We start from the raw sequence: 27,312 nt of genomic DNA, 5'->3' as shown, positions 1-27,312 counted from the left end.
ATGTTAACCCAAACCACCAGAACTCTTGGGCCACTAAAACATTCCCACTGTGAAAACAGTCATCTTCGAGACAGCTCCTACAGTCAGCTGTACACAATGCACTTGTTGAAGCTGAACAGAGTTCAGCCAGTGTCCCTTCTTAGGGACCTGCTGGGGCTGTGCTACGGAGCTGTATCTCCCTCTGAGGTCACTGACACTGGAGCTTCCAGAAGCAGAGGCGGCACAATAGATTTTACTTCACAGATGAGTCTGATGACTGAGAAACATTTAATTCATCCTGCTCTCCAAAGCCAAGGGGAGCGAGGGAGGGAGAGGGTGTTTGATCCAGGCACAAATGAATCACTAGTAAAACTTAGTATTTTTGCATCAAAGCCAACCACTTGGATGGCTCCTTTAAACCCTACAAATATTTTAGGATTGCAGGACTTAGGGCTGGTTTCTTGTGGAATTCCTATTTGAATTTTATTTATTTCTCTTTTGTCCTTTATTTTTGTTACTTTTAAATTTTATGTGTATGAGTGTTTTGCCTGTGTGTACTGGTGTACACCATTTGTGTGTCTGGTGCCCATGGAGGCCAGAAAATGTAGGATCTTCTGGAACTGGATTACAGGTGTTGTAAGCCACCATGTGGGTGCTGGGAATCAAACTCGGGTCCTCTGAAAGAGCAGCCAGTGCTCTTAACTGCTGAGCCACCTCTCCTGCCCTTTATTTTTTTGAATCAGGGTCTCCCTATAAAGCTGTGGCTGGTCTGGAAGTCACTATGTAGACAATTTTGGCCTCAAACTTGGAGGATCCTCTTGTCTCTGCCTTCAAGTACAAGAATTCCATGCATGCAGCCCTGCCTGGCTTGAAATTTCTTGTATCTGTTTTTGGCTTAATGTGCCTTCTCTCTGGGTTTAGCCTACAGAAATGCAAGGTACTAGGAGCATAGCAAGAAGGAAGAGAATTACTTAGGCAGAAGTTACCTGGATGGTCTGTGGTTTTAACAACCATCCAGGGCTGGGGAGTACAGGAAGGGTGGAATCCTGTTTACAGCTCAGTTCTTCATCTTCACCCTGCTTGGTCACTCAGCTGTCACCAGTCACTCAGAGTGAAAACAGCCTTTCCATGGTCACAAGACTAGCTGGTTTCATAATTACCTGTTGACATACTCCCAAAACACGACAACCACAGTTGAGACCACCAGCATCGTCAGGACTACTTTCCCCTTGACATTCATTCTTTTCTCCTGGGGAGCGGGGAGAGAGAGGGGGAATAGATGGAATAAATTAAATCTGGAGTGAGAGATGGCTCCTGGGGCTGGAGAAGCAGCTCAGTGGTTAAGTACACTTGCTGGGTTCAGTTCCCAGCATGCACATGCTGCTCACAGGCGTCAGTAACTCTGGTTCCAGAGGATCTGATGCCCTTCCTCTTCTGGCCTCCATGAGCACCAGACATACATGTATGGGTGGTGCCCATACATACACAAAGGTAAAACACTCATACACATAAAAATATTTTAAATAATATAAGTAGCCCAAGGCCTCTGCCCACACCGTTTCTAACAAGATACATTTATGTGTAATTCACTAGAGCTGAGACGTGTGTTCCTGCTCAAGGGCACAAACTAGTCACAGCAAATTAGGCCAACATAGTTAATGAGACTGCATGCTCTGGGAAGAATGCTGGAGCTGCAGTCCCAGCCCACCCCCGCCCCCGCCCCCGCCCCCGCCCCCGCCCCTGCCATATGGGCGTCCGCAAGTGAGGAGGCAGGTGTTAGAGCTGTTAACTGTTCGCTCCACAGAACTCCAGTTACCTCAGATTCAGAGCACCTCTGACTGGGGGGATGCGTTCCCATGCCCCAGCTCTGCTGTCCCTGGAGTACGGACTACACACTCTGGTGCCTCGTTATAACCCGGGCCTTGCCCACTTTCCAGCCCCACCCAGTTCACTCCGCCACACACCCACGAGCAAGCAAACAACTGGAACAACCAGAGGAAAACTGTGAAAGAAAGGGAAGCGGGTGGTGGCCAGAAAACAACAGGCTGGAAGCACTTCAGTGTGGTGGTCAGGAAAGGGGGCGAGGGGCCGGGGCGTGAAAGTGAGCGCTGGAGATGAAGACAAGGGTGCTGCCGAGGGCCTCTGCGGAACGACATCCATAATGGGCCAGCCAGAGAGGAAGCTTTAGAACATAAAACTGCACCTCCAAAATGCTGCACGAGAAAGAAGAGGGTGAGCAGGAGTGGACAGGGCTCTCAAATGTCCACCAGGAGTTTGGGAGGTACCAGCCTTTGAGGTGGCGAAGAAGAATTGGATCTACGCCCAGAGGACCTGTTCACCTGCTGAGGGGTCGGGGGAGGGTACCAGAACCTCGGCATTAGTGGGGAAAGTCACAGACTATTCTAATGGCCAAATAGAGGGAGCAATTGTATTGTACACCTGCATGTTGCTGTCCCCATATCAGGACGTTCTGACATAACACTTTTAATACCTTACAACACTTGCCTGTGTCGGGAGAAATCGTTCCTGGAGACTTGCCGGCTATCCGAGACTCCAAGAGCTCAGACAGGATGTGCCTTTGACCCACACATGAGCCAGCCACTCGGGAGCCAGGCCTCCTTTATCTGGCCCACGCACCTCACAAGGCAACAGGACCTGGCCTTATCACCCAGCGTATCAGACACCTAACCAGGCCTGCCAAAAGCACTCTGAGTAGATCTTAACTGCTTGCTCTGCCCTCCTGGCTGTTCCTATAAACCCCAATTTCCAACTCCCAGTATCACTGTAGTGGGTGGTGCTCCAGAGACCCCAGGAAGAAAGGCTAGGTAGGAAACCTGTAAGAAGGCAGGCTGAGCAAGCCATGGAGACCAAGCCAGAGCAGCACCCTCCACGGCCTCTGCAGCAGCTCCTGCCTCCAGGTTCCTGCCTTGGGTTCCTTCCCTGACTTCCCTCAGTGATGGAGTGTGACCTGAGAGTTGTAAGGGAAAATGAACCCTTTCCTTCCCAAGGTGCCTCTGGTCACGGTGTTTATCACAGCATCGGGAACCCACACTAAGACGGAGTCCCAGGGATTGAACCCAGGTCATCAGGCTTGGCAGCCGCGCCTGCTGAGGCATCTCGTTTTCCTTAGTAGGTAGCTAGGAATAAGAGACCTTCCGCAGCACTAGTTTCTTAGTGAGCTCCACACAGGCATAAGCTGTGAGCTTATCTCAGAAGAAACGTCTGCAAACCAGCAGAAGGCTTCCAGGTGAATTCTAGAAGTGAACGCAGAGACTAGATCCAAATGCTGTAAATTAGCTGAGCTTAGCTCAGAAGCCTTCCTCCTGTACATGAGCACTGGACCGGGCCCTGAGCACAGCTTCCTGTAATATGTCCATTCACTGTAAGTTTAGCCCAGAGGCTGTGGATTTTAAAAGGCCGAGTGACCGGACAACAGCTGGCCACAGCCCTTACCGTGATGATGGCTGAGTCACAGTCCTCATTCTCACCACCTTACCTCCACCCACCCAGAGACCCCCCACCCACCAGCCAGAAGCCTGTCCAGGGACTCCTAGTTTACCACAGGCTGGAGCCTAGCAGGCCCGAGTGCCGGGCATAAAAAGCCCCCACCAAGGCCAGGTCGGCCCTCGTCTTCCAGTCCCCCTTACTGTTTAGGGAGCTGTTTTTCTACTTCCTGGAGGCTCTGCTTGTTCTTCCACGCATGAGGTAACGACTTGGGTGACCGTGGAGTTTCCCAAGCCTTAGTTCTCTGAGCCAAGCCCACCCACACCAAGAAAGAGACTTCTTCACACTCAAGGACACCCCACAGCAGAGCGAGAGCCAGAGAAGTCCCAGATCAAAGATCACGAAGATCTGAGGTTGTGGATGTTCCTCGGTCCTCATCCACATCTCTTTAAACACCTTGGAAAACCAAACATCCTTTTGCAATTGAAGAGGCAGGGCAGTCCCAACTGACGGTATACCTCTGTATCTATCCCATTTGAACATTTCTACGGATAAACATTACTATGTCCTGTTACTTGGTTCAGCTGCATGGGAACGCATCAGCGAGGCTAAGCAATCCATGAGCCCCAAAATCTCAATTCAAACTCTCTAGGCCCAGAGTTTCATTCAGATTAGGGACTGGGGACCTGGACTAGATCAAATTAAACTGGTTTCCTTGGTTTGACAATGGGGATCACAGGGATGGGGGAGGATGCAAATTTAAGGCCAGCCTGGGCTACACACAGCAAGACTACCTCAAATCACAAATAAAGGCCAGTGAGGTGGCTCTATGTGTACACCAGCTGAGAAAGCCTGTGACCTCAGCCTGATACCCAAAATGTACCATGGAAGGAGAGAACTGGCTAAGTGTTTTCCTCTGACCACTACATGTGCATTCAGGCATACGAGCTACCACCACCACCACAACCACCACCACCACCACACACACACACACACACACACACACACACACACACACAAACACACACACACACAAACACACACACACACATGCGTGCACATGCACACATGCACTCACATACATCTTTAATCCCAGAACTCAGGAGGCAGAAGCAGGCAGATCACTGTGAGTTCCCGGCCCACATAGTGAGACCCTCCCTCAGGAGAGAGAGAAAAACCCAGTAATGACTTCAGAGCAGTGCCATAACATAGGACAAATGCTTTTTCCAAATTTCAGTCTTCTTCATCACTGACATTCATAAAGGAGGCGGCAGGGAGGCTGTGCTGGAAACGGCAGTGAGACTGAGAAAGTACTCAGACGTTTGGAGGAGGGAGAGCTCTGGAATAAGAACGATTTATACAAATGCAACTCAAGGCTTCACCACCTGTCCCAGCTCAGCCTGGTGAGGGCTGCTGCAAAGGGAGACCAACTTCAGTTTTCTCTCGTCAGGTCCTGGGACACCTGTGCTTGCTGAGAGGCAAGGCGAGTGTTGGCTTCGAGGCTCAGCTGGGCCAACCCCACTTACCAAGGGTCAAATGCGAAGCCTCTCCCAGACTGGCCTTCACAGGGTCGCCTGTGCCACCAGAGGCGGTCCAGACCGGCACACCTCCCAGTGCCTACCACCAACATCCTGGTGGCTGTGGGTAGCTTTTTAGACTCCAGGAATTCACATCAAAAGTGACTCTTGATGCACACTTCTCCGTGGGCGTCACCAAAGGCTTGAAACCACCTGCCGATTGGCTGTGGCTAATCCCCCCGCGGGCGAGAGCCTTGCAAACTGAAACGCTGTGCAGTGCTAGAAATGGGCACAACATGCTTCCTAGAATCTTCCTAGAAACCCAAGTCCCCAGGGAGGGAAGGGCTGGCTGGATGGCCAATTAGTCTTTTAAAACCATTTTGTAAACCATTCTGTATTTCTCTCTGGACCAAAATGAGACATTTGGCAGACAATGTGGCCTACAAATCCTTCTCTGTCCCTCAGAACTTTGAAAACTACACTTCTGAAGAGTGGTGGGTGGCAGTGTTCCCGGCCAGGTAAGAAATGAGTTTGACTTCTTTCAGGACTTGACTCCAAGATGACCAAAAAGAAGGAAGAGGAGGAGGAGGAGGAAGAGAAGGAAGAGAGGAAGGGGGGTGGAGGGATGGAGGGAGGGAGGGAAGGAGAGAGAGAGAGAGAGAGAGAGAGAGAGAGAGAAGAAAGGAAAGATTGAACCAAAAAGGGTCTCAGGCGTGTACAGCCAAGTTACCACACAACTGTACCCGGTGTGTGCCCAAGGACAGGCCATTTGAAGTGCGTCACTCGGAACACTGTAGAGGCTGCTGCCGTCAGGGACATTTCCTAAGCAAGAGTCTTCAATGCATATGTGCTTCCCAAACTCCGTGTCATGCTGTATTACTGTGTGAGCTGTGCCAGCCACAGCAAGGTGGTCAGGAACTGACCTCGTGAAGCCAGCCTGGAGAACCAAACACCGCCACCAAGATTCAGACCTGCTGGTGCTGTCAACCTCCACCAAAGCCTATGTGGTGGCTTCAGATAGGTAGAAGAAAAAGCATCTGAGAAGAATAAAAATCAAAGTTATACTGAAAGAAAGAAAGAAAGAAAGAAAGAAAGAAAGAAAGAAAGAAAGGAGGAAAGAAAGAAAGAAAGAAAGAAAGAAAGAAAGAAAGAAAGAAAGAAAGAAAGAAAGAAAGAAAGAAAGAAAGAAAGAAAATAAATGAGTTTGAATCATGTAGGAGACCCCTGGGTGATCTTAACTAGCCCAGTGGTCCAGTCTGTGACAGCGTGGGTCCCTCCTGCCACCTCTGAGACCCTCTGACTCAATGCTCTTGTCATGTCGCTACTCCATCCTCTGGCCACTCCCAGACTCAACCCTGCAGAGCATTGCTCCCACATGGGTTCACAGATGAGCACCTGCACCCCAACTCCTGGGACATATGTTGATGCTGGTGGCATTTCACAAGGCAGAGCCATGCTGTGAAGCCTCCACCTTCCTGGCTCCACCTCACGGTTCAGTGAACACCCCTCAGAGAACCTCACAGAGCCACACCAGCCAAATAAAAACATTCCTTCCAAACAATTCCTCTCTGGAGGGGACACTGGACAATTCTGTTTTCTCCATCTCATATCAGGGTGAAAGGTGAACCTCAGCTGGAAGCTGGATGCAGAAAAGCCCTGGAAAAGCCATTATCACTATTGTGGAGAGCAGAGGACAGGCAGAGAGAAAGCACTTGCCAAAGAAACCAAACCTCCTAGGAATCACTCGCCTCCCTGCCTGCAACCCTGCCACCATGGCCTGGAACCTGCTCTTCTTCCCCAAAGAACAGCCAGGCGTGATGAGTCCAGGTTAGCACAGGCCCGGCAGGGTACTTGGTAGATGCACCCATATGTTTGTGAAGTGAATAAACCAATGAGAGCCACCCAGACCCGCTAACCACCGTGGACCAGGCTATTGGGGACTAGTGGGTTCTTGAAAACGGAGACACATCAATAAACAAGGCCACCATGGAGCTTCCATTCCAGAGGCGGAGGCTATAGCGTGTCTAGTAGTAACCAATGCTACAGAGGCAAACGAAGTAATAAAGTAACAAACTGGATATTGCCTATTGACTGGATAAGCGCCATGCACGCATGCTCACGCACACACACGTTGCTGGTGACAGAACTCCACACTTCACCACTGTATAATCCTCTGCTTAAGACACCATCCTCTGGTTCCCCCAAGCCCTCAGTTATAACTAAAGTATTAATCCAGCTCTACAGGTAAAAAAATTAGATGAGGTGAAGACTGATCCTGGCAAGGTCCCAGACATATCCCCTGGGGAGTTGCTTTAACCAGAGGTTCTATCTCATGTATAATATGGAGATGCAACATCTTCCTGGAGGCTTTGCAAAGGCCAGAAGTAGACCATGCCTACAAAGCTCCCTGGGCCAGGCAATCAGCACACACCCCACAAATGGCAGCCATCACCATGACAATGTTCTTTAGGGAGGGGTTCCAGCCATGGGTGCAGAGCTGTGTTTTCACCAGAGACAAGAATCTTAGGCCCATATAACAACCCCTCACAGAGCAGTTGGGATGGACCAAGACCTCAGTGCAAGCTAAGGGAAACCCTGCTAGGCCCAATCTGGGGCAATGTTGCAGCCAAACATCCCTGCTGATTCTCGTGGGTTCCCACATTAGGCATTTGCCAAGATCAGGCAGGAGAAGTGCTTAGTAGTGAGCAATGATCGCTCGTGAACTATGGTGGAAACCAAATGAACTGATCTGTCTTGTAGTTTTCTTTCTCTTTCTCTTTTTCTCTTTGGCCTCTACTGAGTTCCATCCCTGGGGCAGTAAAGAGTGCACACTGCTCTTTCAGAGGACAGAGTTTGGTTCCCAGAACCCACATTGGGCCACAATCACTGTGACTCCAGGGATCTAACACCTCTGGCTTCGGAGGGCACCTGGACTCATGTACACAAAACTCACACAGACACACATGCATGGGCATTATTAAAAGTAATAAAAATATCTTTAAATTTGCAGCCAAATATAGCAAGTGTGTCATGCTGCTCCACACATCTCATCCATTTTCCAGTTTTTCTATCATTTTATTATTGTTTTCTAAATGTTGTGTTTGAAGGATTGGCCTTTTTTACCTACCATGATATCCTTTCTCACAGTGTACACATTCGCTTCCTACCGAATATTGTATCTACAACTTTAAATCCTTTTTCTTAAAGCGCCCTGCCCCCCATCGAGTCAGCTTCTAACTACAGAAACCTGCATCCTTCCTGAGCCAGGCCAGGCCAAGCTGGGCTAAACCATTCTCCAGCTGTCTTTCGATTCCGCCTCAACAATCCTGTCATGTAACTCTATTATTAATCCCATTTTGCAGAAAGAAACCAGGCTCAGAAAAGCTAAGTAACTTGCTCCTGTGCCTGACACACGGCTCTAGGGCTGGGAACCGACCTCCAAGGCCCTGTCGATCATCACGGAAAGACTCGAGTCTCTTTATGCCATTCAGGATTACCACGTTGTGACTGACCCCAAACTGGCCAAACACCAGCTAGGGTCAGCTTCTCCTCAGATCAGCTGGGGAGCCTGACTGGACCCCTCTTCTGCCACTGCCAGGGATCTCCTGTGTGCTCCTGGTGTGCGGCATCCTCACTCGTCCCACCTCTCCACTTCACAGTGGCCAGTGGTCACTGTGTTGACAGTGGTCCTGCCCGCTGGCTGAGACCAGGCCCGAGTGAAGGGGTAGCTGGCACAAGGTCGCTGGACATGCTCAGACGCAGTGGATCTTAAGGTCAGAGTGTCTGCCCCCAGGCCTTGTTCTCGGCTGTGGGGAAGAGTCAGGGTGGGGGGGGGCATTTTATTATAAAATTCCCCACGGGGAGAAACACGATACAATTGATGGGGAAAGAGACCAGAAGCCAGTTTCCAGTTACGCTTTTCATGAAGAAGGTTGGAGTCAGGGCTGGGGCAGGAGACAGTTCAGTGGGTGGGAGGCTTTCTGCTTACAGACGGCCTTCAGCTTGGTTCCCAGCACGCACGTCACAACCACCTATAACTCCGGCTCCAGGGGATCCCATTCCCTCTTCTGGCCTCTGTACCCTCACATGAACACAGAAGCGCGCACGCACGTGTGCGCACACACACACACACAGAGAATATTAATAACAACAGGGTCAGAATAAACACAGATTCAAGAACACGAGAGCCAGGTCTGCAGCTTTTCTACAGCAGGAGACATGCTAGGGGAGTGCTGTGCCGTCCCAGAAGGCCCAGCACTGTCCCACGGTGCCCTGCCCCCACACGAGGCTCAGCTCCCGCCCCTGCACTATCAACTCGAACCCCACACAGGGAACTCCGGGCTACAGCCTTGACTGGCACAGCACTGCGCCCTGCCAAGAGGAGCGGATGAAGTGGAACTGGCAGCCAAGCCCTGAGCCCCGTTCCACCGGCCCCTGCTTCCAGTCACTGACACAATGACAACCACGCTACAGAGTGGCCAGGGAAGGCTCAGGGAGAGGCCAGGATCCCCCCATAGGAGGGACCATGTGGTGGCCCGACAGTAGCTCCTGGTAGCCCAAGGCTGGCAGACACAAATCCTTTCAACGAAGCACGTACCTCATCGTCCACTGTGTTCCCTCCGGAGCGAATGGCAAAGTTCTATTGAGCTCCGGCCTGCGGGAGGCAGGACCCAGAGGAAGGGAAGGTGCAGGGTTCCAGCTCCTGTCAAAAGAATAAACAGCTGTTTCAGGAAGGGGGGGGGGCAGACAGATCCCGCAGGAGCGGCCGCTGGCTTTGTTCCCTCAGCCCCGGGAAATGGGCTGTTGACTCAGAGCTACATGCCAAGGCAGAGCTGGTGCTCTGGGCCGTCCTGACTCCCTCAACAAGAGAAAAACTACAGGGACCAAACCAGGCCAGGAGTCACAGGAGAGGAGGTCACCACTCTCCACCTCACCCACTCCTGGGGAAAACCGGGAGCCATGTGGAGTGCAAACATACTCAGGTTCCACCTCCCAGGGACAGTCAAGGAGAGATATGAGACAGCCCAGAGCAGAGGCCCGTGAGCGGACATTTGATGAGATGTCTAAATGTGATTCTGAGAAAGCTCTTCGTCCACAGCCTGACTCTGGAAGCCGAACTGTTTTGTGGAACCGTGCTTTAGAAAATGATATGAATCTCCATATAGAAGCCCTTACTATATAACCTTGGAAAGGCCACAGAGGCCACACCTGCTCCTCAAGGGACAAGGCTTGTCCCTTCCCACCCCGCTGGAGGCAATTTAAGGAGGGGATTTCTGGCTAGGGCTTTTTTCTTTCTTTTCCCCTTCTTTTCAAGACAGGGTCTCAAGTAGCCCATGAACCCACTGTGTAGCCAAGGACGGGACCTGCTGGCCTTCCTGCCTGTCTGTCAATAGCACTAGGGTGATCGGGGTGCACCCCCACATGCAGTCCGTGATTCGAGGGACAGACGGCAGAGCTGTGTGCATGCTGGGCAAGCCCCCGGCAGCTGAGCTGCAGATGGCACACACTGGCTCAAGCAGAGAGGTGGCACTCAAGGCCCCTGCCTCATGCCCTCCCCAAGTGGCGGGGACACTGCCGGGAAGCCTGGGAACCCCAGACGATGGGAAGGGACCAATGCCAGACAGGAAGGAGTCAAGGCCTGGCTCCAGGTCACTCAGCCTCCTCCTCCTGTTCTCAAAAGGAAGTGTCCCGGCTTCCTCCTCTGAGGGCAGGAACCAGCTGACCACTGCCTTCAGGGACTGGAAGTTCTTCCTAACAGCTGGCTTAAGTCCTTCTGACGACATCCATTAGACCCACGGGAACACAGGTCTGCGACAGTCTTTCTGCTCTCGAATCTACTCCTAAGAGATGAGCATCAGAACATAACGCACCCCACGCTGGAACCGAGGCCCATCAGAAATGGTAAGCTGCCACCAAGTGCCACAACGGCATCCTATCTGTAACAACGAGGACCAGCAAGCTGCAGCCACGTCCCCAACAGAAGGACCTCAACACTCGGTACGCAGTGAAAGGAACTGACCCATAAGGATGCACCCAGGGTCGGGCAGGGCGGTGCATGTCCGTGATCCCAGCACTCGGGAGGGGAGGGCAGGAGGGGCAGGGTTCCAAGGCCAATCTTGGCTACATGGTGTGTTTGAGGCCTGTAAGCATCACAGCTCAGGTGGAAAGGTGTCCTGGCAGCCAGGAGCCAAGGAATACTACAATCACACCACACAATAAACCTCACACAAGAGATTTACTGGGAGGGAATAAAACCAGGAAGGTGGCCGCCTCTGTTCGGGCGAGAAACAGCAGCACACTGAGTAGGATACAGAGCTTATATAGAGTTTCTTGGGAAGGGGGTGGAACTTTTCAGGGTGGAGCTTTCCAGGGTGGAGATTGTTGGGATTTCATGTCCAGAGATTGGGCTTTTTACTCTGTAGGGTGGGGAAAGGGTCCAGCAGTTAGAGTATTCTGTGGGTGGAACTTGGCAGTTAGAGGTCCTTGGGGAGGGGCCTAGCCACTCATGTTGCTCCAGGGGCTTACATTCCCCCCCTTTTGTTTATTATTGATAAACAACTAGGTCACAGGAAAGGGGGTCGATATTATCATTAGACTACTTCCTAATCAGTGAACTGGATCTTCACCATTGCTATAATCAGGAGTCACTGGCCTCTGGTTCTGGAGCTAGGGGATGGTCATCCTGTAACAGAGACTGATTAAAAGTCTGGTTAGAGATCTTTTGAGTCTGTTGCTGAAATCCAGACAAGAAGTTTATAAGGCAGGGTGTGACTAGTAAGATTAAGAAGAGCAGGAGAAAGTGGGTTAAGAAGGGTAGTATCCAATTCCATACTGGACTGTCCATGAGGCATTGAGCTGTTTCTTACATTTCTGGAGATCCAACTGGAGTTGTCAGATCTTGCCTTTTACTACACCTGACTGGTTGATATAGAAGCAACATTCCTCCCTGAGGAGGAGACCAAGACTACCTCTCTCTGCTGTTAGTGAATCTAATCCTCGCCAATTTTGTAGGAGCATGGTGGCCCTGGAGGGTAAGAATGGTCTGATGCACCCGTTGGAGATGCTGGATGAACTGAGAGGAAACTGACGGTAAAGAGCAGGGAAGGGGTCAGTCCTGAGTATCGGCACCCAAGGGTAAGTGTTAGAGCTCTGGAGGGAAAGGTATCTTGTCACCCCTGTGTGGCTTTCATAATAAAACTAAAAAAAGCAGGGGGGGGGGTCTGTAGTGACACTTACCCAGTAGAAAGGGAGAGAGACAAGCGGTCAGAGCAGGTAGAGGAGAAAATAGTTGGGGAAGTGCAGGTGTTTTAGTAAGTAGAATTGGACACGTGGTGGGCCCTGAAAGTTGCTGTGGGGAGCATGCCTAGAGGGCATAGAAGACTCTTTCTCAATAGTTAGGAGATAGGAGGCTTAAGTCCCCTGAGGCTATGGAGAGAGAGTAGGTATTGATCCTGGGTGATATGTTTAGTGGGATTTGCTGAGGCTGGTAAAGCTGTCACCCTACCCTGACAATAGGGGAACAAGAAGATATGGGTCCCTAAAACTCTGTCAGGACTAAATAGGTGGCCCCAGTGTCCAGAGAGAGATGGATCTCCCTGGTACTGTGATGTCTATCCGAGGCTCCCAGTGAGAGATGGCAATGGTCAGGCCAAGGGAGCCGGCCCCTCAGTCATCCATGGCCAGCTGAGGAGCCACCTGGGCAATCAACACCCCAGTGCCCTTCTTGACGGCACCTTGTACGTGGTCTGGGTGGTTTATGAGGGATCAGACAGGCCCGGGCCCAGTCACCCTCCTGACTGCTGCATTTGAAACAGGGACCTGGAGGTTCTTGGGTGCTGGGAGGCCAGGGAGCCTGGGCAGTTACCATAGCCGGTCGAAAGGCCTTTGCTAGCCCCGGGTATTTTTGTTTTCAGGCTTTTTCATCTCTCCCATGGTACATCTTAAAAGCCATTGCTAAGAACTCTGCCTGAGGAGTCAGGGGTCCTTTCTCTAGACACTTAAGTTTGGCCCTGGGAGAAGAAGTAGGTCATAAGGAGCTGTTTTCCATCTGGGGTCTCAGGATTGGTATATTGTAAGAGGGCCTTTGTAAGGCAGTCCAGGAATTGAGATGGGTTTTCATGCTTGTCCTGGACGATCCCTCGGATTTTTTCGTAATTTACTGCTGTAAGGGTGGCCAGGCAGGAGGCAACTTGCAAACTGAAACCTAGCATGGATGCCCTCCGGGGTACTGTAATTCCATTCAGGGTCCTGGTCAGGGACTGCCTCAGTCCTGACTGGGTGGGAGCCTGTCACTGAGAAGGAAAGGAAACCAGAGAGGCTGGACAGGAAGAGAAGGGACTGTGGGTTGAGGCTTGTTAGTGTGGCTGAAAATAGTAAAAGATTCATCTGCTTTGGGCCTCACAGCGAGGAGGAGCTGTTTTTCCTTGGATGGCTTATGTCATGTGGTCACTTTTATCAAGATGGGAGTGAGGTCACACTGCAAAGTCCACCCTTTCCAACCCCCGCAAGACGGTTGTCAGCCACGCGAAGACGGTTGTCAGCCACGCGGCTGCCTCCATCCCAGTGTGGGGACAGCAGCTACGGTGGCAGAGAACCACGCGTTTCCTTTAAGATTACCTATGTAGAGATTTCTAACCATCAACCCTGGCGTTACAACTTTAACTCTTTGTTACAGATTTTACAGATTTTCAATCATACCCAATCTGCTTACGAATCTGGAGGTAAGATTTATACCTTAGCAAAAGTTTTAGAGAATTAAAGCAAAGCCAAAGGGGTAAGAGGTGAGGGCAATGGTCCCCGGGGGGAGCAGTCTGTCCCTTTGTTTTGTTTTCTCTCCTTTCTCTGTCACACAGCAGGTGGCTCTCCTGATATGGGACAGAGGTTTTGGAAGAAACCTTTAACAGGCACGCTTGGGTCTAGAGGAGGGGGAGCCACACCCTAACTCTAGAGCCAGATTTTAATGCAAATGGAACAGCACAAAACAGCAGTCTAATGCCACTCATCCCTAAAAGACACCTGAGTCCCTGTAAAACAGAATCCAGTAAACTGAGAACAAAGAAGGCTTGGAGATAGGTGATTTCTGAGCTCTGGCTATAGACAGAGGATGCTGCAGGAGGGAGCTGAAGCCCCAGGCAGTGTGTGTGGGGTGTGTGCGGGTGTGTGCGGGGTGTGTGCGGGGTGTGTGCAGCGTGTATGCACATTGCAGCTGGCCTACTCCTTTGCTTTCTCCCCCTCATGCTAGGTCTGGTTTCTGGTTCCCACTCAGCAACAAACTTACAGATCCGTCTATGGTAACTTAAAAGGCAGGGCACTGCTGGGCAGTGGTGGCGCACGCCTTTATCCTAGCACTTGAGAGGCAGAGGCAGGTGGATCTCTGTGAGCTCGAGGCCAGCCTGGTCTACAGAGTGAGTTCTGGGACAGCCAAGGCTACACAGAAAAACCCTGTCTTGAAAAACCAAAACAAAGAAAAGAAAAGAAAATGAAAAAAGACAGGGCATTTACACAGTGTGTGGGTGTGTGTTGGGGGGAGACCAAAGAAAAACAAACGGGGCTTGAAGCTGAGAAATGGGGAATGGGGAATCTCTTTCCATTTCCTGATCACTCACAGTATTTGTAAAAGTCCCAAATATTAGGATCTAAGGTGCCAACGAGCAGCCTTCTGGATTGATTATCTAAGGGGTATTGAAGCCAAATTTGACTGCAAAAGTGAATAAATCTAGGGCCCTTCAGGTCGGGTGTTGGGGGAATGAGAGGGTATGGAATACATCGTTCCCATGGATGAGAGAGAAGGAAGATGTCACTACAGCCTGTAGTCGTGGGTGTCCCCAGGACTCAGGGAGACCAAGCCGTTCAGTGGGTCATCACCACACTCAGTGGGAGTCAGGGGCTTAGCCTGGCTAAGCCAGTGGAGAGACTCAGTGCCTGGCACCAGACCTTTTGTACAGGCGAGAAGGCGAGAATGAAAACCAAGCTCTAGAAGCTTTCATTGACAGGAAAGGGTCGGGGAATAGGGTCACAAAAGCCATGAGAGCCTAGAGGAGCTGTGGCCTTACAGGCAGCTCCAGGGAAGGTGGGAGAAGGCAGGAAGGGCACAGCAGCCTGGTTTGGCCTCAGTTAACTGCAGGGTTGCAGCTCCCGGGGTGGTGAGATGGGGTCAGCTGAAGAGGGCCAGCTGCAGCCTTAAAGACTGTGCCTGGGGGATGCCTGTGCCTCCAAGAGCACCAGAGGGGTGCCGGACACCCGATAGTTACTTCCTCAGACCCAGGGAAACGTTTAACTAATTGCTGCTGCTGCTGCTGGGTGGGGTGCTGAGTGATCCCTGAGCCAGAAGGTGAGTGTTTCAGGTGGACTGGAGATGAGGGACGGGGTCCCGGTGCAGCTTAGACCATGAGGGGAAATGCAGGCACCAGGAGAGCCTATCCGCGTCACGACACCAAATGTCAGCATCACAGCTAGGATGGAAAGGTGTCCTGGCAGCCCGGAGTACCCCAAAGTCACACCGCACAACAAACCTCACACAAGAGATTTACTGAGAGGGAAAAAAACGAGGAGGGTGGCCGCCTCTGCTAGGGTGAGAAACAGTGGCACACTGAACAGGATACAGGGCTTTTATAGAACTTCTTGGGAAGGGGGTGGAACTTCTCAGGGTGGAGCTTTCCAGGGTGGAGATTGGTGGGGTTTCATGTCCAGAGATTGGGCTTTTTACTCTGTAGGGTGGGGGAAGGGTCCAGCAGTTAGAGTATTCTGTGGGTGGAACCTGGTAGTTAGAGGCCCTTGGGGAAGGGCTTGACCACTCATGTGGCTCAAGGGGCTTACAAGGCCAGCCTTGGCTACATGAAACCTTGTCTCAAAAGCAGGGGAGAGGTAGGGCCAGGGCATGAGCTGTATGCTTCCACTTCAAGTTCTATGCAAGTAAGTCAACCTGCTGTTAGAAGTGGGTATGGTGGGCTTCCCGGGGGTGGCAAGTTTGATCTGGGTAGTGCTTACACAGAGCTGCCCACCGATGAGGACACACAGTGGGCCTCATTAACAGGCTTTTCCCATGTGTATGTTAAGAATGGAAAATTCCAGAAAGCTCCCTCATGGAAGCTGTGTGCACTCTCGGGCACCATCCCCCTGCCTCACCCCTGAGAGCCCTGAGATCATGGGTAGGCCCTGCCTCTTCCTTTTCCTGGATTCCTCGTGCAGACTGAGCCCCTTAAGAGGATGCAGCTATGGTCTGCTATGGGACCAAGGCCGCTGGGGGAGGGAGAGGCAGCAGGGTGGAGGTGGAGGTGGAGGTGGAGGTGGAGGTGGAGGTGGAGGGCTGTGCTAAAATCAGCAGGGCCTCTTTAAATGTTTGCCGTGCTGGGGATGGAATCCCAGCAGGGCTTTGTACCTGCTAGGCAAGCTCCTCACCAACCGAGCTACACCCCAGCTCCTCATGGAGATCCCAGAGGACCCCAGGTCCCCCACACTCCACAGCGTTGCAAGTGGCCTCCCTCCTATACCGACCTCAGCGAACCCTCACTCCAACCCTCCACGTGGCCTGCAAGATATCCCCACCATTTTCACAGATGAAGGGAGAAATTCTGAGGGTCAGGGTACCCAGCTGGGATACTTCCTCCTCGGGGTCTCCTGGGCATGCTCTCCAGGTCAGCTGGTGGGCTCGGTGTGGCTGGCAGATGCTACTCTGGGGAGGGGTGAGAAGTCTTGCCATGCCACACTGTCCCTCTTGAGAGGCCGGCAGCTGCTGCCCCAGAGTGGGGAGTCCTGACTTTGCTCCAATTCACTTCTGGCCAGGAAACATGAAGGCTGATTCCCACCCACTTACCTCTGTGGGGATGTGGGGATTAAGCGTTCCTGGTGGAGAGCACCACTAACACAAGGCTTGCCAGCTGTCATTTGTATTATCCCAGATCTCCTTGGGACAGTCACAAAAGACAAGTTTGCTGAGCAAGGAGGGAGGGGTGATTTGGTGGGTTCCTTGCCTTGTGTGATGGGGATATCGACTGAGGGGCTGCACCATGCCAACCGTGGCTCTGCCCCGTGGGCCATGCTATCCGGGGAGACTCGAACCCCTGTGCATGTACTGTCTGTAAAATGGGAACGGTAAAGCTGGACGGAAGCCTCACCTAGTGAGGGCCACAGACACACAACATCACCAACTGAACGGGTCTGTCCTTGTGAAGGGCACGGCTTTGTCCCAGGGCCATCATGGTGACCCTGCAGTGAATGCCAACACTCATTCTGTTTAACACTGGGTAAGGAATGTGCATGCTGGCCTTTTCAGTCTTGGGAAGAGACTTCTAGAATGATTCTCCCATGGCTGTTAGAACTGTTGCCGACCTGAAGTGTACTGGGTAGTCTTTGTCAACTTGATACGAACCAAAGTCACCCAGGAAGGAGGAACCTCAATTGAGAAATTGTCTCCACCAGCATGGTCTGAGGCATTGATTTCTGATCAGTGTGGGAGGGCCCAGCCCACTGTGGAAGACGCCATCACTGGCATGTGGGCCTGGATGAATAAGAAAGGTAGCCGATGTACCGAGCTTTGCTGACTTGGGAGCAAGGGAGCCCTTACCCTTTTGGAGGAGGGGATGGAGGGTGGGTTTGAGGGGAAAAACTGGGGGCAGTGGGAGGAGGGATGGGGGGATCTGTGGTTGATATGTAGAATGAGTGGAAATTTTTCTTAAAAAAGGAAGGAAAGAAAGGAGAGAGAGAGGAAGAGAGAGAGAGGAAGGAAGGAAGGAAGGAAGGAAGGAAGGAAGGAAGGAAGGAAGGAAGGAAGGAAGGAAGGAAGGAAGGAAGGAAGGAAGGAAGGAAGGAAGGAAGCTGCGCAAGCCCGGACAGCAGGTCAGCCAGTGAGCAGCACTTCCCCAGGGCCTCTACTTCAGCTCCTACCTCCAGTTCCTACCCTGACCCCCCTTTGTGATGGGCTACAAACTGTAAGACAAAATAAACCCTTTCCCCCAAAACTGCTTTCGGTCATGGCCTTTATCATAGCAACATGTCTGAAATGATGAAAGCGGCATCCTCAAAGAGAACTGTGGGCATTTGCTCCCATGAGTAGAGACTCAGAGAGGATACTCAGCCCTCGCTGAGAAAATGGAATTATTGTCTTTTTTCTTTCAGTTTTTAAAAATTACATTTATTTGTTAATTTTCATCTGCATATTTGGGGGGCACATGCCACAGCACAGGTGATTGAAGGGCAACTTTTGAGACTGTTCTTTCCATCTACTGTATGAGATCCAGGGATCAAACTCTGGTCAGCAGACTTGGCAGCAAGCTCCTTCAGCCACTGAGCCCCACTTCTGAGTCTTCCCAAGCAATACATAGTCACACATCTTGTGCTACCTGGCTCCAAGACAGACCTCCCTCTGTGGCCTAGGGTTAATCTAATCCCTGGTGCTGTAAATGAGGAAGGGGCCGGTCCTGTTGACACCTTGGAAGCTATGAATGCTGTGCTCCACAGGGTAGGACCGGCAGGTCTGTCCCAGCTCTGACTTCCACTCCACTCAGTAACCTGTGTGTATTGTGCCTCCTCAATTCCTCCTTCAGCTCTTCCAGATGCAAAGGGTGGACCAGCTCTTCTCTCTGAACATCTGTGATGCAGCCCTGGGAGTCCTTGGCACCTGGAACATATAACTAGGCTCTAGGTGAAGGTTCTGGGCTTTGGAACCACCAGTTTCTTCAGAGCTAGAAGACATGCTATAGCCCCAGAGTCTGTCAGGAGAGTTACTTAGCAATGGTGGGAAAACAGCAGCCTTTGGGCAGAGGGTAGGCGGTCACCCAGGCAGGTAGGAGCAGAGAACATGCTCTCCCCATGCAAGGAGAGCAGCAGGTGCACTTTTCTGGACTCTGTTTATCTAGTCAGAGACACAGCTGTGCTATGGGTTGCCTTTCTGTATGCTGTGAATGTGCTGCTTTGATTGGTTGATAAATAAAGCTGCATTGGCCTACGGCAAGGCAGCTTAGAAGCAGGCAGGAAAATCCAAGCAGATATGTGGAGAGAAGGGTGGAGTTGATGAGAGATTCCAGCCACCGCCTAAGGAGCAGCAAGACGCTATCAGACTGCCAATGCCACAGCCGCGTGGCAACGTATAGATTAATAGATGGGTTAAGTTGTAAGAGCTAGCTAGCGAGAAGCCTGAGCCATTAGGCCATACAGTTTGCAAGTAATATAAGCCTCCGTGTGTTTATTGGGTCTGAGCGGCCGCGGACTGGGTGGGACACAGGAAAACTTCCAACTACACAACTGCCGAGAATTGGAGGCACCAGGAGAGCGGGAGTTTGGCAGACTGACCCCTGCCTGTTTCTTGGTCTCCCTTCCAGCAGACACCATGTCTCCAGGGCCAGTTCCTATGTCTTGGTCTTGCTGTCTGAGTGGTGGACCCCCAGCTGGCCAGCAGTATGGCCTTCTGGGTGACCTGAAGGGAATAAGCCATGTTCACCTTTCCAGCTCTAAGTCTCCCAGGCTTTTAACTTGTCAGTCCTCCCAGGCTTCCACTAACCTTCTCTCCCAACCCCGCTTTAAGCCTTCTAGGGATAGGGAACTTGCCAGTCAGCTGCATACCTGTTTTGACCCTGACTGTTTGATTTATAAGACTTACATCTCAGTGTGAGGTCAAGCTCATTCTTACAAGATTCATGAAGAAGAAGAAGAAGAAGAAGAAGGAGAAGGAGAAGGAGAAGGAGAAGGAGAAGGAGAAGGAGAAGGAGAAGGAGAAGGAGAAGGAGAAGGAGAAGGAGAAGGAGAAGGAGAAGGAGAAGGAGAAGGAGAAGGAGAAGGAGAAGGAGAAGGAGAAGGAGAAGGAGAAGGAGAAGGAGAAGGAGAAGGAGAAGGAGAAGGAGAAGGAGAAGGAGAAGGAGAAGGAGAAGGAGAAGGAGAAGGAGAAGGAGAAGGAGAAGGAGAAGGAGAAGGAGAAGGAGAAGGAGAAGGAGAAGGAGAAGGAGAAGGAGAAGGAGAAGGAGAAGGAGAAGGAGAAGGAGAAGGAGAAGGAGAAGGAGAAGGAGAAGGAGAAGGAGAAGGAGAAGAAGAAGAAGAAGAAGAAGAAGAAGAAGAAGAAGAAGAAGAAGAAGAAGAAGAAGAAGAAGAAAAGCCAGGTAATGGTGAAACACATCTTTAATCCCAGAACTAAGAAGGCAAGAGGAAGTCAATCTCTGTAAGTTCAAAGCCACCCTAGTCTACACAGCAAGTTCCAGGCCAGCCAGAGTGACAGGATGAGACCTTGTCTCAAATACTTTATGCATGAGTGGTTTGCATTTTATGTTATATCCATGAGTGCAGAACCTGCAGAGTCCAGAAGCGGTCATCAAATGCCCTGGAGCTAAAGTTACAGATGGTTGTGAGCTGCCATGTTGGGGCTGGAAAGCAAACATAGTTCTCTGCAAGAACAATAAATGCTTTTCATCCTGAGCATCTCTCTGGCCCCAAGATAACCTGAATAATGGTCTCCCTTCATCTTCACTGCAGCCAGTGGGCAACCTGCCTAGTTCCCCAGGCAGAGAAACTGCAGCTCGAGGTTGGGTAACATTGGTAAGACCCCAGAGCCAACAACTCCTCATATCCATGTGAATGCCTCCCTTCCACTGAATATAACAGCTCCTTTCAAACAAACAGCTCCTTCCAGACATACTTCAGGGACGCCTGCAGTGCTGGCCAGTTTTATGTCAACTTGACACAAGCTAGAGTCATCTTAAAGCAGGGAGCCTCAATTGAGAAAATGTCTCCATAAGATCCAGCTGTAAGGCATTTTCTTATTTAATGATTGATAGGGAGGTCCCAGCCCATTGTGGGTGGGGTAATGTTTGATCTGGTGGTTCTGGGTTTTATAAGAAAGCAGGCTGAGCAAGCCAGAAAGCAGCACTCCTCCATGGCCTCTGCATCAGCTCCTGTCTCCAGGTTCCTGCCCTGTTTAAGTTCCTGTCCTAACTTCCTTCAGTGATGGAAGTGTGGGAGCTGTAAGCCAAATAAACCCTTTCCTTCCCAACTTGCTTTTGGACATGGTGCTTCAACACAGCAATAGAAACCCTGACTAAGACACTTATCCACCAGAACCAAGTTCATCCACAGACATGAGGTACTTTCCCAGGCACTGGGTGGTATCTGAGTGGGACAGACCCAGAGTCCTTCTCACTCTTTGCCTGCTTTCAGTGTGGACTTGCGAAAGTATTCTGTGTGCACAGGGATGCTAAAGGTATTTGTAGGCCTCTGTTCCCACCAACCACTGTCCAAGTAGAGTGTGGCCAATGGGGGATGGAGGGCTCCCCCAGTACCCACTGATGGGCTCAGGACTCATCTCCTGTGCTTTGCCTGTGGTGCCCTGCCTCTCTGCAGTGACCCTCCAGTGTGGACAGTCTACCTTTGCTTTATAGATGCAAGACTGGGGCTTAGGGTAACCCCGAAAATCAGGATGATTATATGCCCAGAAAGGCTCCAGCTAACTGCACAGACTGTTCCTGCCTATCTTGTGACTTCTGTAACTTGCCTGATTTGATGCCTGAACAGGGGAGACAAATAAACTCAAAGGAAGCTGTGCACGGCCCAGGGGTATTTAAATCTAAGGATTTACTGGGAAATCCTGAGAGTGTTCTGCATTGGATTTTTTTCCCTCCTACTAGATTTTGCTCAATCTCTTATAATAAATTGATAAAAACACTTGCAGGAATTTGTGTCTAATATAAGAGGCTCTATCAGGAAGTTTAAAAAAAAAGACAAACGAAACCTCCGAAACCAACCAACAAACAGAATAACTCTAATTCAGGTCCTGGGGAAATGTTTTCTGTCTGTCCATGGAATGAGACAGCTCTTGTTCAAGCACCAGAGAGCCTCTCATTTCTTCCCCTGTGACCCTGGACATCAACCTCCCGGAGCCTCAGTTTACCTCTCCATAAACAGGGGTGATAGAGTGTGGAGAGACGTTTGCTAGCCTGGCACGAGTGAGGTCCTGAGGTGGGCCTACACTACAGGAGAAGAGCGAAGGGGCGATGGAGGAGGAGGAGGAGGAGGAGGAGGAGGAGGAGGAGGACCACCGCTGCCTCAGCCAGGCTCTATGGCTCATATCTCTAAATACAACAGCTAAGGAAAACGATGTGCTGATCCCAGGGATTCAAGGCCACTTGGGCGAAGACCCCACATTCAGTTTTTTAAAATTATTTAGTCGTTGAATTATCAAGATCAACAAATCTGCCTGTAAAGTTCATGGAACCTAGAATGTACTTAGGAAATGGTTGTGTTACAGTCCCTAGTGCCTAAGGAACAAACCGTCTCCAGCTCCCCGCAGCCCAAAGATGGAGCCTCATCTACAGGAGGGTCTTGGGGGGCGGACTGAATGAATGACCTTGGGCAAGGTGGGCTTCTAAAGACTTGCTTTCTCCTGCTTCTCTCTTGGGCATCACAGAGATGGTACCCATGAAGTGAGTGGCAGAGTGCCCCTGTTAACAAATCCCCAGGAAGCAACAGTTTCTCAGTTCACGGTGATGATTATTCCAGAACTCTCCTCACAGGCTCTGGCACCATTTGCTCTGTATTGCCAGAGTCCACCATGTACTCGTGGCCTGAAAACAGCTAGCTCTGCCTTGGCATGGATGGAGCAATTCCCAGAACACTTCTGAATCACCTTTCCTACCCGGGCCTTGACCACAGCCCTGGAGGCAGGGCCATGGTACCCTCAGCAGGGTGGCTCATCTCAAGTGACTTTCTTAGCTCCACACATCCCATAAGAAGTGTGCAAACAGGGGCGGTGAAATGGGTTAGTGGGTTAGGGCATTTGCTGCTATACCCGATGACGTACATGGTGGGAGGGGAAGCCACCTCCCACAGGTTTTCCCCTGAGCGACACATACAGGCCACACCCACACCCAAACGCATTCCATCTGCAAGAAGGGCTAGGGATAGAGCACAGCGGTGGAGCACAGCGGTGGAGCACAGCGATAGAGCACAGCGGTGGAGCACAGCAGTAGAGCACAGCGGTGGAGCACAGCACAGCGGTGGAGCACAGCGGTGGAGCACAACGGTGGAGCACAACGGTGGAGCACAGCGGTGGAGCACAGCGGTGGAGCACAGCGGCGGAGCACAGCGGCGGAGCACAGAAATAGAGCACAGCGGTGGAGCACAGAGATGGAGCACAGCAGCGGAGCACAGAGATGGAGCACAGCGGTGGAGCACAGCGGTGGAGCACAGCGATAGAGCACAGCGGTGGAGCACAGCGGTGGAGCACAGCAGTGGAGCACAGCGGTGGAGCACAGCGGTGGAGCACAGCGATGGAGCACAGCGGCGGAGCACAGCAGTAGAGCACAGCAGTAGAGCACAGCGGTGGAGCACAGCGGTGGAGCACAGCAATGGAGCACAGCAGTGGAGCACAGCAGTGGAGCACAGCAGTGGAGCACAGCAGTGGAGCACAGCAGTGGAGCAGAGCAGTGGAGCAGAGCACAGCAGTAGAGCACAGCGGTGGAGCACAGCGGTAGAGCACAGCGGTGGAGCACAGCAGTGGAGCACAGCGGCGGAGCACAGCGGCGGAGCACAGCGGCGGAGCACAGAGATAGAGCACAGCGGTGGAGCACAGCGATAGAGCACAGCGGTGGAGCACAGCGGTGGAGCACAGCGGTGGAGCACAGAGATAGAGCACAGCGGTGGAGCACAGCGGTGGAGCACAGAGATAGAGCACAGCGGTGGAGCACAGCGGTGGAGCACAGAGATAGAGCACAGCAGTAGAGCACAGCGGTGGAGCACAGCAGTAGAGCACAGCGGTGGAGCACAGCAGTAGAGCACAGCGGTGGAGCACAGCAGCGGAGCACAGCGGCGGAGCACAGCGGCGGAGCACAGCAGCGGAGCACAGCGGCGGAGCACAGCGGCGGAGCACAGAGATAGAGCACAGCGGTGGAGCACAGCGATAGAGCACAGCGGTGGAGCACAGCGGTGGAGCACAGCGGTGGAGCACAGAGATAGAGCACAGCGGTGGAGCACAGCGGTGGAGCACAGAGATAGAGCACAGCGGTGGAGCACAGCGGTGGAGCACAGAGATGGAGCACAGCGGTGGAGCACAGCGATAGAGCACAGCGGTGGAGCACAGCAGTAGAGCACAGCGGTGGAGCACAGCACAGCGGTGGAGCACAGAGATAGAGCACGGCGGTGGAGCACAGCGGTGGAGCACAGCGGTGGAGCACAGAGATGGAGCACAGCGGTGGAGCACAGCGGTGGAGCACAGAGATGGAGCACAGCGGTGGAGCACAGCGATAGAGCACAGCGGTGGAGCACAGCAGTAGAGCACAGCGGTGGAGCACAGCACAGCGGTGGAGCACAGAGATAGAGCACGGCGGTGGAGCACAGCGGTGGAGCACAGCGGTGGAGCACAGAGATGGAGCACAGCGGTAGAGCACAGAGGTGGAGCACAGAGATAGAGCACAGCGGTGGAGCACAGCGGTGGAGCACAGAGATAGAGCACAGCGGTGGAGCACAGAGATAGAGCACAGCGGTGGAGCACAGCGGTGGAGCACAGCACAGCGGTGGAGCACAGCGGTGGAGCACGGCGGTGGAGCACGGCGGTGGAGCACGGCGGTGGAGCACAGCGGTGGAGCACAGCACAGCGGTGGAGCACAGCGGTAGACACTTGTCCAGCAAGTGGTAATTTTTAAAAAAATCTGTAAGCCACCGGTCCAAACCAGAGGAAGCGAGCTGTTCATATGTTTACGCATTTGTTAGGTACTTAGGGAGTGCCAGCATTATGCGGGTCTACAGCTTCTGTCCGGGTATCTCAGCGCCCAGTGGGAGACAGGCCTTGAAGCCAGCCATCTCTACTACCATGGGTGTCCTGAGACAGCGACAAGAAGGTCCCATCGCCGCACCTTCAGTCACCAGTTTACTTTGAGCCCCATGGCTTTCTAGAGGATTCTGAGGCCACCTCTGAAAGCCTCTACTGTGGATTCCTTCCCTCTCAAGCTAGCCCCCAGTCTTCTGATTGTATTCCAGGTGAGGAAACTGGGCCCCAGGGAAGGGAAGTGACGTATCCAGCGCAACGCAGCGTGAGGTAAAGAAGCTGGCTTCCATCCAGGCATCCAACAAACCTCCCCCTGAGACAGCGAAGGAACCTCGGAAATCAAGGAAGGGCTGGGAGTGTCCTCAGCTGTCTTCCTAAACATGCTAAACACACTCCGGAACAGCCACACTGCTCTGCTCCACCCAGAGCCCTATTCAAGAACGGTTCTGGAACACATCACATTGCTCTGCTTCCCCGTGCCCTGTGAAAGAATGGTTCTGGTCCTCCACTGTTGGTGGGAATGTAAACTTGTACAACCACTGTGGAAATCAGTATGGCGGTTTCTCAGAAAATTAGGAATCGAACTACCTCAAGACCCAGCCATCCCACTCTTGGGCATATACCCAAGGAATGCTGATTCATACCACAAAGACACATGCTCAGCTATGTTCATAGCAGCACTATTTGTAATAGCCAGAACCTAGAAACAACCTAGATGCCTGTCAACGGAAGAATGGATGAAAAAAATGTGGTACATATACACAATGGAGTACTACTCAGCAGAGAAAAACAATGAAAGCATGAAATTTGCAGGCAAATGGATGGAACTAGAAAAAAATCATCCTGAGTGATGTAACCCAAACCCAGAAAGACAGTCTTGGTATGTACTCACTCATAAGTGGATTCTAGATATAAAATAAAGAACAATCAGACCACAATCCATAGAACCATGGAGGCTATATATATAGCATGGAGGTCCCTAGGACGACTGTGGCTTATAATAAATTTTGGTTTTACTCAATTATTGAAAAAAAATAGCCAAATGAATGGAAATACATGAACTATGAACCAAAGGCTGAGGGGCCCCCAGCTGGATCAGGCCCTCTGAATAGGTGAGACAGTTGATTGGCTTGATCAGTTTGGGAGGCAACTAGGCAGTGGGACCAGGTCCTGTGCTCATTGCATGAGTTGGCTGTTTGAAACCTGGAGCTTATGCAGGGACACTTGGCTCAGTCTGGGAGGAAGGGACTGGACCTGCCTGGACTGAGTCTACCAGGTTGATCGCAGTCCTCGGGGGAGGATTTGCCCTGGAGGAGGTGGGAATGGGGGGTGGGCTAGGGGTAAGGGGAGGGAGTGGGAGGGGGGAGAATAGGGGAACCCGTGGCTGATATGTAGAACTGAATGGTATTGTAAAATAAAATAAAATAAAAAGAAGAAGAAGAAAAAAAAAAGAATGGTTCTGGGCTCCCGAATGAAGGTACAGGCCGCTGCAAAAGTGAGCCTCACCGCCAGGGACACGTGGACAAGGCAGATGAGGCACTGTACTGGAGAACAGTCGGCCCGTGCAAGCAGAACACAGCTTAGGCATACAGGAACCCTGAAGAGGTGCTCCATCCAGCAACCACAGCACAGCTGGGTCTACAGAACCATCTAGAAAATCAGCTCCATCTCCTTGATTCTGCCTTCCCCACAGGCCCCTCAGGGGTGTCCAGCTCTTAGCAGGTACCATTTGTGGTGACCTCTTTCTACTCCAGCGTCAGGCTTCTGCTCCTCCAGAGACCCAGCTGACAGCCCCTGAATACCTTTCTTTCTCTGCCGAGCGGCGTCTTCAGAGTAGAAGGCCCACGGGCTGCTGTGGGGGGACCCAAGGCGGTATTAGCTTCCTCAGCTGCTGTCAGCAAATTTGGCAGGAAGGGAACACACAACCTGAGATCATTTTTTAATGTTGCTTAACTAAGGATTTCCAGCTCTCTGCTTCCATGGTGAGATTTCAATCCCTGGCCCTTTGGAGTTGGTTGGTAAGGCCATGTGGCTCATTTGACCCCAATAAGATGGGAGTGGGTGAGCACTTGACCGCTCACACAGACCTTACTGACCACTCACACAGACCTTACTGATGCTCACACAGGCCTTACTGACCGCTCACACAGGCCTTACTGACCGCTCACACAGGCATTACTGACCGCTCACACAGGCCTTACTGACCGCTCACACAGACCTTACTGACCGTTCACACAGGCATTACTGACCGCTCACACAGACCATACTGACCACTCACACAGGCATTACTGACGCTCACACAGGCATTACTGATGCTCACACAGACCTTCTGATGCTCACACAGACCTTACTGATGCTCACACAGACCTTACTGACCGCTCACACAGGCATTACTGACCGCTCACACAGACCATACTGACCACTCACACAGACCTTACTGACCGCTCACACAGACCTTACTGACCGCTCACACAGACCTTACTGATGCTCACACAGACCTTACTGATGCTCACACAGACCTTACTGATGCTCACACAGACCTTACTGATGCTCACACAGGCATTACTGATGCTCACACAGACCTTACTGATGCTCACACAGACCTTACTGACCACTCACACAGACCTTCTGATG

The 27,312-nt window shown here is 51.8% G+C and overlaps 2 protein-coding genes across 8 annotated transcripts in view; one reads left to right on the top strand and one right to left on the bottom strand.

The window, feature by feature from the left end:
• Ggta1 (glycoprotein alpha-galactosyltransferase 1 (inactive)) overlaps positions 1–27,312 on the bottom strand; it is a 78,237-nt gene that overhangs the window by 19,500 nt on the left and 31,425 nt on the right. For all 4 annotated transcript variants that reach the window (XM_006995290.4, XM_076568788.1, XM_042274786.2 and 1 more), the window contains 2 exons: positions 9,538–9,642; positions 1,140–1,228 (listed from right to left, as the gene is read on the bottom strand). In XM_006995290.4, the coding sequence (XP_006995352.1) occupies positions 1,140–1,219 (80 nt within the window). In that variant the 5' untranslated portion in view covers positions 1,220–1,228; positions 9,538–9,642. The remainder of the gene's footprint in view (positions 1–1,139; positions 1,229–9,537; positions 9,643–27,312) is intronic.
• Positions 10,287–25,988, top strand: LOC143272813 (uncharacterized). Of its 4 annotated transcripts, none has more exons than XM_076568792.1 (4): positions 10,287–10,841; positions 11,952–12,074; positions 13,615–13,660; positions 20,397–25,988. In XM_076568792.1, exon 4 carries the CDS (start codon positions 22,507–22,509, stop codon positions 23,491–23,493), a length of 987 nt encoding a protein of 328 aa, XP_076424907.1. In that variant the 5' UTR covers positions 10,287–10,841; positions 11,952–12,074; positions 13,615–13,660; positions 20,397–22,506; the 3' UTR covers positions 23,494–25,988. The 4 variants fall into 4 exon arrangements, with proteins under 4 accessions (XP_076424907.1, XP_076424904.1, XP_076424908.1 ...); XM_076568789.1 differs by having other exon boundaries at positions 10,287–10,937; XM_076568793.1 differs by having other exon boundaries at positions 11,952–13,660.

Source organism: Peromyscus maniculatus, chromosome 4 (genome assembly GCF_049852395.1).
Source record: "Peromyscus maniculatus bairdii isolate BWxNUB_F1_BW_parent chromosome 4, HU_Pman_BW_mat_3.1, whole genome shotgun sequence".
Lineage (NCBI taxonomy): Eukaryota > Metazoa > Chordata > Mammalia > Rodentia > Cricetidae > Peromyscus > Peromyscus maniculatus.
This window is presented reverse-complemented; position numbering and strand designations above follow the sequence as displayed.